At 38.6% G+C, this 12,936-nt stretch overlaps 1 protein-coding gene across 1 annotated transcript in view; it reads left to right on the top strand.

Annotated features, from left to right (window-relative positions):
• The window catches only part of SIK3 (SIK family kinase 3), a 280,799-nt gene that overhangs the window by 230,032 nt on the left and 37,831 nt on the right, over positions 1 to 12,936 (top strand). Inside the window, exons 7-11 of the mRNA XM_044669586.1 lie at positions 6,580 to 6,698; positions 7,245 to 7,355; positions 7,513 to 7,656; positions 8,043 to 8,120; positions 12,669 to 12,778. Coding sequence (XP_044525521.1) covers positions 6,580 to 6,698; positions 7,245 to 7,355; positions 7,513 to 7,656; positions 8,043 to 8,120; positions 12,669 to 12,778 — 562 coding nt within the window. The remainder of the gene's footprint in view (positions 1 to 6,579; positions 6,699 to 7,244; positions 7,356 to 7,512; positions 7,657 to 8,042; positions 8,121 to 12,668; positions 12,779 to 12,936) is intronic.

Here is a 12,936-nt window from a genome sequence, read left to right as displayed (position 1 = left end):
GACAAACAGATGCCTGGTGCTTCCCTCAACCCTGAGTAGTTTCATGTGGCCTAAAAGAATCTATGACTCTATTTCTTCCAAGGCCACTCCCTCTGCCCACAGAGCTAGAAATATCTTCTGTGCCAGGTCCCATTAGTTGGCAGCACTTAAAAGGTTTGAGGGACAGTTGGCCTCTCACTCCATCATAGGAATCGGCTTTGGGAACCTTGTGGTTGGATTCCCCTAATTCCACCACCTCTTTTTCCTTTTGATTATTTTTCGGGAGGAAAACCTGCTGTTTCTAGTCTTCCATTACTCCCTTCATCACTCTTAAAATAATCAAACTATATAAACCAATCTGTTTTCTTTATAACATGAGAATCTCCTCCAACAAACTTGCCAACACAACAGAATCCTGTTTGTCTTCTCAATGTGTTTTATAGCTCTATCATTCACCTACCTTGGAGTTAGGCTTTACAAGTAGTCCCATAACTACCTGACCATCAGCTTATGCATTCCACATTTTATTCTCTAGAATCTTGAAACTAAAAGAGATCGTAGCAATATAGAGCCTAGCACCCTCATTTTACAAATGCAAAAGCTAAACACCAAAAAGTTGAATTTTATGTGTCTGATGTTGGTACATCTTTAGATCTCCCATTGGAAGACGTTCATCTCCCAATTACAAAGCTGGTTTGTTTGACCATTATATAGGACCATATCCATTCCACAGGTAAACAAGAATTTATTAAAGCAATAGTTGAGAGCAGCTAGATGGTTCAGTAGATAGAACTCCAGGCCTAGGGATAGGAAGTTTTAGGTTCAACTCTGGCCTCAGACACTTCCTAACTGTGACCTTGGGTAAGTCACTTAACACCAGTTGCCTACTCCTACTGTTGTTCTGCCTTGGAATCAAAGCTTAATATGGATTCTAACCCAGAAGGTAAGGGTTTAAAAAACAAAACAAAACAAAACACTAGTTGTTGAGTATATAAAGGATTTTTACATTCTTCTAAGGAAGAAATTACAGCCTGTACACTAAATATAATAGAAGATGATTTGAGAAAGAAGAAAAATTGACAACTAAACCAAAATAGGGAAAGACTTCCAGAGGTGGGAGCTGATGAGCAGAATCTTGAAGGAAGACCAAGATACAAAGAGGCAGAGATACTATGTCAAAAGGAAACTATGTATATTCTTATTGTAGACACATCCTATCCCAGTATAATATAAGTTCCTGGAGAGTAGGAATGACTTTATTTTTGGATTAATATCACTTAGCACAGATCAGGGTTCCTAGCATCTAATAGGTATTTAATAAAGGCTTGCTGAATTAAATGGAAGTGAATCGGTGTCTACTCAGTAGCCACCAAAAGTCAGTTTTCTGCAAGCATCTAGACAGATTTTTAATTATTTTCTTCAGAATCTTTCTTACCTGGTCTTATTTCTCTTACCTTTTGTGTCTTTCCCCAGCTCCATTTCCTTTAGCATGTCCAGGGAACTGTGTTCAGGAGATCTTTTTGGAAGAGATCTTTTTCATTGCCAAAGGTTGTTTCAGTTCACCCTATGATAACTGTCATACTGTGACCACATGCAGATGTTTTATCAGATGGTAGTATTGCTCACAGATTCCTTCCATGAGGCCCCAGAATACCAAGTCAAGTCAAAGAATCCTAACTCCTATAGGGGATATCAATGTGATCTGGTCCAGTACTGTGCCTCCAAGGAGAGAGAGACAGAGACAGAGAGAGACAGACAGGAAGAGAGAGAGAGAGAGGGAGATTGATTGTTTGGCCTATCTATCATCACAGATAGTCCCTTGGTAGCTTCTTTTAATGTATAAACTTAGAAATTTAAGATTTGGATAGAACCTTAGAGGATATTTAATCTTATTGCCCATCTAATATAGGACTGTCCTCTATATTATCTATGGCAATTCATTTAGCCTCTGCTTGAGCATTTCCATTTAATAATTTATGAGGTTCTCTTATTAGATTCACTTATCAGAAAGTTCCTTCATATTGAATGAAAACTTTCTCCCTATATATCCTATTAATTTGTCTTAGTTCTGCCTTTGGCAGCAACTCATAATACATTCTCTACTTCCATGGGACAGGTCTTCAAATATTTGAAGATAGTGATCATAACTTTACTCACCCCTTTTAGAGGCTAGACATCTCTAGACCTTTTGGCTTTTTTGTCACATGGTAGGGTTTTAGGTTTACTTTCAGGAAGCTCTTAGAACAATTATCCCCCTTGCTTGTAGAAATTAGGAATTATAAGCATATTTTACATTATAGTCCTAATTGAATTTGAAGGCAGCATGGTGAAATGGAGAGAGAGGTCATCTTGGAATTAGGAGAAACAGGGTCCATTTGCTGCCTCTCACACATACTAACTGTATGACCCCAAGGAAGGCACTTAACCTCTCAGTATAAGAGGGAACTATCTAAAACTAGGAGTTAACGGCCATCCTGCTGATCTGCAATAATTCAGGGCGCTCCCCACACCAAATCTGGGTTTTCAGGAACTTTTTCCCACTCCTACCCTTCTTCCTCCAATTTCTTCTTTTCCTATGTACTCTGAAACACATAAGGAAATGACTATCAGGGACATAGATTCCCCCAAAGAGTCCATATCTACCTAGCCCTCCTTCCACTTTGATTCTTATCCTAAGAAATCTCTGGCTTTAAGACACTGCCCCAAAGGCAGTGTCTTCAATCATCCAAATGCCTGTCAGAACATTGAGGCAGGGTCTAGACTGAACATGCTCCTGTTAACAGTCTGCTGATACATAGATTGGGTTTCATTGGAGCCATGGTGATTTTCTCTACAGAGACGCCTTGGCGTCTCCCATGGAACAGATGAAAGCAGTGCTCTGAAGGGCAATTGCTACTCTGGCCCTCACTCAGAGCAAGTTCCTGAGGAGAAGCCCAGAGTTTTTCTTTCTATTCATTGTCAAAGCCCTGCCTTCTGGGAGGAAGCAAGTGTGGGGTCCATGTCTTAACATCTGAAAAAGCTGGTGTTTTGTTCTCTTTGATCCAAAACCCCAGTTTATTTTGTCCTAGTTGGATTAAAAATCGGATGGGTTAATACTGTTCTTAGGAGAATTTCCATTTTTAGCTATAGTTTATTCTCCATTTTAACTTTTTTAGACCATAGTTCATACAAGAAAAGTACATTCAAATATAGACCTAGCTCATATACTGTTAAATTCTCAGGAAATATGAATTGATAATGATCATATACTTTTTTGATGTCTTTTCTATATTCTGCTATATTTCATTTTCATATTGCTTATTAAAGTATTAAAGTCATATTGATCACTTTGTGCTGAACATTGAATTAAACAAAGGGTCTTGCTTTTTAAATATGGAGTCTCTAAAATTGAACATGTCAGAGAATATAAATTAAGAGAGTATTGGGTTGTTTTTTTTGTTTTGTTTTTTGTTTGTTTTTTTGTCTTTTTGGGGAATGTTGCTTAGGAAATCTCACTTCCAGCCATTAGTCTGTATTCGGTTATTCTTTTTGGGCAGTCTCTTCTAGAGCTAATGAGGCTTATCCTTATAGTGCTAAATTCTGGAAAGAAGTTGAAAGAAAATAGAGGAGTGCCATCTAGAGGTTTAAAATACACATGCCATATTAGCTACCATGGCTTTTTGAATGAAATATAGTATTTTCCCCCCAAATAATTGCAGACCCAGAATATGCCTGTCAGTAGCATTTCTCATCCTTATATAGAGAAGCTATAATTGCGGGGTCTAGATTGGCTGGCCTAGAAACATAATATAGTGGAATAAAAGCTTAATGTTCCAGGAAAAAGCAATTATTCTATTCTGTAGGAATGTAGGAACGACAGCCCTAGTGACCAAAACTGTATTTTAAATCACAGAGCAAGGACAAGTTTCAAATGCCTGCTATGCATTCACTGTGATAAAGCTTTGTGGGGTTTTTAAAAACATTTCTTGTTATTTGAGGTTAGAGTAAATTAAAAATTAGAAGTAATGTCTTCTTCCATTCTTTTGAAGATAATTGCATACAGGGTTTATAGAGCAGTATGAAAAGTGATTATATTGCATAGATGACTTCATCCTGAAAATAAAAGACAATCATTAGTCATCAAATTCCTATTGCATCACAAACCTGCGAAGTACAAAGAAAAAAATTAAATAGTCCCTTCCCTCTTTGAGTTTACATTCTATTTGGGTCAGCAGTACATATACAATGTTTGTACACATGATGTCACTATAAAATAAGTCTAGACATCTGGGGAGATTGGAGAAGACCTCATGAAGAAGGTGGCATTTGAACTCTGTTTTGAAGGAAGACTTAAAGGTTCTGAGATGTGGAGTTCATAAGGTCAAGCATTCCAAGCATAGGGGACAGGCTGTGCAAAGACATAAGAAGGGAATGGAATGTCATGAATGAGGATGAGCAGATAGGCTGGTTTGACTGGACATTAGAGTTGTAGAAAGAAGTGTAATGTATAAGAAGCCTGGAAAAGTAGCCTGGTAGCCACATTGGGGGGAGGGGGGAAGACTTTAAATACCAGTGAAGTTTATTTTTTTATCCTAGATCAGTCAGTAAGACTTTCTTAAACATGTACTTTGTATGTGCCCGGACACTGGGGGATATAAACCCAAATGAAAGAAACAATCCCTCCTTGCAGTGAGCTTATATTCTAATGGGAGAGACAACAGATATTTATTAAAAATATACACAGTTTAAATATAAAAGTAACAAACACAAATACATACAAAATAGGTAAGGGCAGGGGAGTTTGGGACAAAGGCTGCTAGCAGTTGAGGGGATAAGGAAAGACTTTGTTCAGATAAGGGAAGAAAGGGACTCTGAGATAGAGGTAAGGAAGGAGGTGGGGAATGGCCCTACAGGAGAAACAAAGGAAGGAGGGGAATAAGCTTTGCTACGTGCCTGCTATCTGCCAGACACTGTACCAAGTTCTTCTACAAGCATTATCTCATTTGATAGGAGATAGAGTGCCATGAGTGAGGGACAGAGCAGAGAGAATAGTTTGGCTGAATTGCTGAGTACTGAGGGCAGTAATGTTCAATAAGGCTAGAAAGATAAGTTGGAACCTGGTTATGTAGGGTTTTAAAAGCTAACCAGAGACATTAAGAAGCTACTGAAGTTCATTACATAGAGGTTCAAATGGTCAAATCTGTGCTTAAGGAAAATTACTTTGGCATCCTGGTACTGAGTAGACCAGGTAGGGTGGAGAGAGACTGAAGCTGTGGTAGTGATGAGGGCCTGAATTAGGACAGTGGCTATGTTAGTAGAAGGAAGAGGATGGACATAAGAGATCTGAGGGTAGTGTGGACAAGTCAGTGCATGCCCATATAGGCCAATGGGTTTTGTTTAAAAAAAATTAATTTAATGAAATAGTGAGTGTGGGGGGGGGAGGGGAGAGGTGGCACAGTGGCTAGAAAACTGGGCTTGGAATCAGGAAGATCTGCATTCACATCAGAACTCAAGCACTTAATAGAAGTATAACTCTGGGCAAATCACTTAAATGCTGTTTGCTTCAGTTTCCTCACTTGTAAAAACAAATAGAAATAATAATAGCACCTACCTTCTAGGGTAGTTATGACGATTAAATGAGATAGTAATTCTAAAGTGCTTAGCACAGTGCCTGGAACATAGTAAGCACTATATAAATATTAGCTTTTGTTATTATTACTATTTCTTAGAACACCTTCCCATGCTTTCTCATTTTATAATAATAGACATTGAATAAATGAATTGTATTAAGTCAGAATCTCATAATCCCTATGGGAGAGGCTTTATAGTATCTGTGTGTTAGAGATGGAGAAACTGAGGCCCATAGAGGTTGTAACTTGTTCAAGTTCACACTGAAAATGATTAGTAGAGATAGAATGAAAAGTTAAGTCAGTGTTCTTTCTATGTTATATGTCCTACAGGATAAGGGTGTTAGTTTACCTCTTCCTGTATGCTACAGCACAGAATAATACACACATAGGTACTTAAATACTTTCAAGTGGTTATTCACTGTTTTCATGAGTTCTGGGGAAGTATCCTCTAACTTGAGAAATTAATTCACTCCTTCCCTCTGCCCTTGCATAATTGCTCCACAGTGTGTCATCATAAATCTTTAATTCCCTGTTTTTTTAAATTAACATACTCTGAAAAACTAATAAACTTCTGAGCCAGAAGTTTGAAACTGTTCAAAAAAATATATGTTGGAGGAAAGAATTGACTATTTTGAGAAATGTTAAGAGATCAGAGATATATAGAGGACACGCGACCTGGATTGAATGGGTCTAGAGAAAGCATGAAAAAATGAAATATCCAAAGATTATTACCCAACCTCATTGTAACTAGTAGCATTAAACCTCTCCCACCCTTCTTAGGACTTTTAATGAAAATTCTAACAAGTAACCAAATTGACTACTGTGAATTTTATCCCTTTGAGTAAGTAAGCAGTGAAATGGCAAAAGCCCTGGAATAATTTGAAATGCAACCATTTGCAGTCCCATAAATTGAAATTGACTGTAGTTCCTTAATTCTTTGGAATTTTTTTTCCTGGCCAAAAACTAAATAGCTACTGTTTCTGTCTTGCAGAATGTGAGCACTTGATCCGCCACATGCTGGTGTTAGACCCAAGTAAGCGCCTCTCAATGGAGCAGATCTGCAAACACAAATGGATGAAGCTGGGAGAGGCTGATCCCAACTTTGACAGGGTGAGCTCCATACCATCTGCCTGGGGTTGGCTGCAGTTTCCTGGCTATGTTTTTGTAAATTAGGCCATGACCTGAAAAGGTAGGAAGTGGAAGTAAGCTGTTGTGTAATATTGGGGGAGCAAAATAGATCTGGCAAGATGTGATATTAAAGGACTCTCAAACAGCAGGGCTGCTGAAATTCACTATAGGATTTCTTTCTTCCTGCATTAATGTCCTAATTCTAGTTCCCTGATATGGGATAGGATATATACCCTCTTAATCAAGTTTACCAAGTCCGTCTTCCCTTTATTTCCATCATTTCAGTCAAAATAATTTATATATAAACATCTTCTTTTGACTCCCCTCAAAAAAACAGGGCAGAGGACAAACTTCCCACAACTAGAAACTTTTATTTGCAGAAATGTCTCATTTCAACATAATCCTAGGCTAAATATGCCAAACTAGCAGCTTTTGCTATCAAGCAAATGGCATGATGTAAGGTACTTGTGTAGAGTGCTTCTCTGAACAATTTAAGGTTTGTAATTTGCTTTTCTATATACCTTGCAGTTAATAAGTGAATGCCAGCATCTGAAGGTAGAAAGACAAATGGAGCCTCTGAATGAAGATGTATTGTTGGCCATGGTGGAAATGGGGCTGGACAAGGAGAGAACACTACAGGTAACTCTATGGGGAATGAAAAATAGTATAAGGTAGTTATGTTTGCGTTCCCTCTTCTTTTTTTTTACCTAGAGGCTTTTATACTTTAGTGTTCCTATTGAAACAGTTTAAGCAGTGGCATATTATTTTATCAGGCCTTTTCATGTTCTCTTGGCAGTCACTAAGGACAGATGCCTATGATCACTACAGTGCAATCTATAGCCTACTGTGTGATCGACTTAAGAGACATAAGAACCTGCGTATCGGAGCACCTCCCAGTGTACCGCGGACCATGACCTTCCCAGCACCAGCCGCTATCCAGGTGAGCAGTAACCTTAGTGTTTTAAGTCTAGAGTAGGCAACACTTTTGGCCTACCTCTCTCCTTTCCCCCACTTATATTAACCCCACCTTTCTTCCATGCCATGGACCATCTTTTCCTTTACAGATCTGGTGCTCCTCTTTTGGAGGAGGAGGGTCAAAGTTTTGGCACCTAACATTATATTTGGTAACAGGATGCCGTTTTTAACATGATTGGGAGGAAGTCTCCTCTTGAAGTTTATTTCCTTTTAGTAGTTTCTAGCATCCAAGATTCAAGTAGCAAGAGGGTTAGACATTGTAATGAAAACTTTAGGAAAAACATATTCTTTTCCTCCACTGATTAAGATGCATTGGTGTACATACACTCAAATGTGTGCCCTGTTTTCTAGGCGGAGCAAGCAGGTACCACTGTAAGCATCAGCGTTCCCCAGGTGCAGCTTATCAACCCAGAAAACCAAATTGTGGAGGCAAGTAGCTATCTCTGACGGGCTCCAGTTTTGTTTTGTTTTGTTTTCCTCTAATTTTCTTTTTTAGAAAAATGATAATTTGACAAACATCAACAAACATGGACATTTTCATATATCAAAAAAGAAATGATATATTGAAATCATGAATCTCTATGGCTCATAATCTTTCATTTTTAAAGTACATCTTAAATTTAGCATCATAAGGCCAATACTACTATCCCCTTTTGGACTTCTGTTCTCTGGCACATTTTAAAGTATTTCATTTGTGCTTTTTTCCTATTTTCTTTCTTCACAACCCCCTTCTCATCTAACTCTCCCTCCAAAAACAAGAACCCTCCCTTATACCAGATAAGTATTATTAAGCAAAACAAATTTACATTGGTTGTATCTAAAAAGATTTGTCTCATTTTGTCCATTTAATCCATCTGCATTCTTACAAAGAAGGAGGCTTCTGTCTTCTGGAATCACGTTTGATCATTACATTTGTCAATCATGAGATTAAAATTTAGAGCTGGCCGGAATGGAATATTAAGGATGAGGAAAATGCAAAGAAGTTATGTGACTTGCCTAGGGTCACACAGCTATTAAAATATCTGAGGCAGCTAGGTGGCTCAGTGGATTGAGAGCCAGATATAGAGATGGGAGGTCCTAGGTTCAAATCTGTCCTCAGACACTTCCTAGCTATGTGACTGAGCAAGTCACCTAATCCCCATGGCCTTACCACTCTTCTGCCTTGGAACCAACGTATTGGTTCCAAGGCAGAAGGTAAGGGTTTATTTTATTTTTTAAATATCTGAGGCAGAATTTGAAACTAGGTCTAGGGCACTATACTCTTCCTCTTGAGTTAAGCCTTTCAAAGTTGTTTTGCTTCCTGATATTGTAGTCATCGTCACTGGTCATTATTTTCCTGGTTCTGTCAATTTCATTCTGTGTCCATGCCAGGTCATTCCAGGGTCCTCTGAATCTGTCCCTTTCATCATTTCTTACAGAAAGAAAATATTCCACTACATCTGTATATTATGATTTATTTCAGCCATTTCCCAGTTGATGAGTACTCATTATTTCTCCAGTTAGTTTTTTCTCATAAAAAGTGTTGTTATATTTTTCTACATGTGGTTCCTTTTACTTTATAATTGATCTCTTTTGGGTATATGCTAAGTCAAAGGATATGCACAATTTAGTGACTTTGAAGTAGTGGTCCTAATTTGCTGAATGGGATCAATTCACAGCTTCTTCAGTAATGGGTTAGTCTATACTCTATCATATATGTCTCTTCTTCCTTTGAAATTCCTTGAGAAAGTAATCTAAAAATTAGGTGCTTCCATTTCCTTCTTTCACTTTTAAACCCTCTGCATACTGGCTTCTAATCTGATTATTCAATTGAAGCTTCTCAAATTACTCTTCAGAATTGCCAATGATCTCTTAATTGGCAGATTGAATGGTCTCCTCAACCCTGATCCTTCTTCACTTCTCTGCATTATTTGATGCTATTGACCATCTTCTCCTGAATACTCTCTTCTCTTCTGGTTTTTGTGACTCTATTTCCTGTTTTCCTATCTTTCTTACTGCTTCTTCATGATTTCTGCCTACTCACTATGGGTATCCTCCAAGACTCTGTCCTGAGCACTCTTCCCTTTTTGCCCTATATCATCTTGCTTAGTGATATCATTAACTTCCAGAGAGTCTGTCATTATCTCTATGCACATGATTCTCAGATTTATTTATCCTATCCTTACTCTTTCTCTTGACCTCTGGTCTCAAATCACCAGCTGCTGATTAGACATTTTAAACTAGATGCCCTAGAGACAGCTCAAAGTCAATATGTTCAAAACAGAAATTATGATCCTTCTCCCCAAGCCCTCTTGTCTTGCCAACTTCCCTATTCCTGTCTAGTATGTCCCCATCTCTGAGAGCCCCAGGACTACAACCTCAGTATTGTCCTTGACAACTACATTTACAGTCATCATGTATAACTAAACCATTGGTATGTGTTATCATTTTTACCGTTACAACATCTCATATGCATTCCCTTCTTTCCACTCACACACAAACACTACCCCAGTGTAGGCTCTCATTGACTTTCTCCAAAAATATTGTAGTGGTCTTTTAATTGGCATCTGCCTCTCGGTCTCACCACTCCAGACTGCCAGCCTTCAGGGTGTAGGTCTGACCATGTTATATGCCCTATAAAATGAGCTCCTTTTATTCCCCTTTCACCTCTAGGAGCAAATACAAAATACTTTGTTTGACATAAAGTAATTCCTAACTCCACCCCTTTCCTCTTTTTCTAATCTTCTTAACCACTTCTCCTTCCTTACCTTCACACTGTGACCCCACTACATTGAACTACTTGTTCCTCACCCACAACCTTTTCTCCATCTCTTGGCCTTTGTAGAGGTTCTTCACCATGTCTGAATGCCATGCCCATCCCTCTTCGCTTCTCAGTTTCCTTGGCTTCTTTCAAGACTCCATACAAATTGCACCTTCTAAAGGAGGCCCTTTCCTGATCCTGCATCTATTAGCACATCAGTAGATAGCATATATTTTCCAGGCAACAAATCTTTATTAAGCAAAAATAGCTAAATACTAGGTAGTGTGAAAGAGGGACTCAAGCAGTTGATAGGATCAGGAAAGGCTTCATGGTACCAGAGCTATATCTTAAAAAGAATTTTTATCTTCCCCTCTTGAGAAAGCTATTTAGATTAGGCACCTCCACTTCATCTCTGCTCACCCTCTTCAAATCAATCTCTCCAAAGTTGTCAGGTGATCTTTTCATTCCAAGATGGCTTTCTTTGCCTGGAAAATTTCCCCTGTGTGAACTGAATCAGATTAAAATATAATTAGGAAATGTTTAACAAAACAAATCAGAATATAATTCAACTTAGATAATGTTAATTTGTGGTTTTCTAAATCATTATGGAGCCCTCATGGGACCATTTCTATTTGAGTTTGACACCATTGCTTTAATTGACAAAAGTACTAAGGGTTCTCTTCCTCCATGATTTATCTACTGTCTCACACTATTGCCCTTGCCTCTTACATATTTCTCCCAGTTTTTCATGATGCTGCCTTTTTTCTGATTCTCTTCTTACCTGACTATTCTTTCCCAGTTTCCTTCCCCGGATCTTCATTTAGCTCAGGACCATTAACTGTTTGTGTATTCCAGTGCTTAGGCCTGGCCCCTCTTGAGCTTTCTCTATATCAAGGATTCTTACTGGGGTCCTTGAACTTGGATAGGAAAGAAATTACATCTTTATTTCTACTTTCTTCTAACTGAAACTTAATATTTCTTTCCCTCGTTTTTGTTTCAGTTGTTTAAAAGCATGATTCTGAGAAAAGTTTCCTAGGCTTCACCAGACTTCCAAAGATGTCATGATACAATAAGATTTAACAAACTCTACTCTGTGCTATGCCACTTAATAATCTCATCAGCTCCCATGAGTTCAGTTATCATCCCTTGGCAGATGATTATGAGAGAGACAAGAGACAAAAAGAGCTCTTTATAGAGATAGATGTCTGGCTCTTGTCTCTCCTGAACTAGAGTCCCACACCACCAACTTCCATTTGGATACCTTGAACAGGATATTCCATAGAATCTCAAACTCAGAATTCCCAAACGCAACTCATTATCTTTCACTCTGAATCCTTTGTTCTTCCAAATTTTCTTATTATTCTTGAATAGGGTGCCACCATCCTCCCGATCACACAGGCTTATAACACTCAGTGTCATCCTCAACTCCTCACTCATACCACATATCCAGTCTGCCTTCAGATCTTGTCATGTCAGTGCATTTGTCCCTTTCTCTCCCCTCACACAGATACTACTCTGCTACAGGCTTTCATCACCACATATCTGGATGATTGAAACAGCCTGTTGGTTGGACTCTTTACCTCAAGACTCTCTCACTCTAATATATTCTCCCTTTAGTTGCCATTATCCTATTCGTTAAACTGCAATGACTACCTATTACCTCAAGGATCAAATTATGAAATACTTTACCTCATTTATAAAGACCATAATCAGTTGTTCCCTTCCTACTCTTCTAATGTTCTTACACTGCTCTCCTTGATGTGTAGTCCACAATCCAGCTACGCTGGCCTACTTAATATTTTTCTCCCAGAACAATTAATTTCCTGTCTCTGGCTATTTTTACTGACTATTTCTCATACCTAGAATGCTCTCCCTCCTTCCTCAGCCATTCCTCCTGGCTTCTATCCCTTGCTTCCTTCACAACTTCAGTTCAAATCCCACCTTCTTCAAGAGGCTTTTCTTAGTCTCTTCTCTACCCCCTGATCTTTCCTCCACTGCTTCTGTATCTTGTATATAAATATTTGTTTGCACCTTATCTCTCCAACTAGAATAGGAACTCCATGAGGGCAGGGGCCACAATTTTACGTTTCTTGATATTTCTGGTACTTAGCACAGTGCTGGCACATAATAAGTGCTTAATAACTGACTATTTAGAATTATTATGTATGTCTTTGTCAAAAGGAGGGGTATGGACCAAGTTTTCTGTTCTTTCAATTTGATTATATTTCATATTTCAGACGGATGGAACAATGAACTTGGACAGTGATGAAGGTGAGGAACCATCCCCTGAAGCTCTGGTCCGGTACCTTTCAATGAGGAGACACACAGTAGGCGTTGCTGATCCCCGGTGAGTATGTGACTCAGCAGCTCGGTATACACCAAGGCAATGGATTTCTCCCTACATTGATGCATTTTTTCATGAGCATTCTTCTTCCTCAGTAGTGTCCTCCAGGAAAGATTACATGTCATCTTGCCCCACTGTATATTAAGGGAACCACAAAGAGA

This window comes from Gracilinanus agilis, chromosome 3, assembly GCF_016433145.1.
Source record: "Gracilinanus agilis isolate LMUSP501 chromosome 3, AgileGrace, whole genome shotgun sequence".
NCBI lineage: Eukaryota > Metazoa > Chordata > Mammalia > Didelphimorphia > Didelphidae > Gracilinanus > Gracilinanus agilis.
The sequence above is the reverse complement of the archived record's forward strand: the minus strand, read 5'-3'. Positions and strand labels throughout refer to the sequence as shown.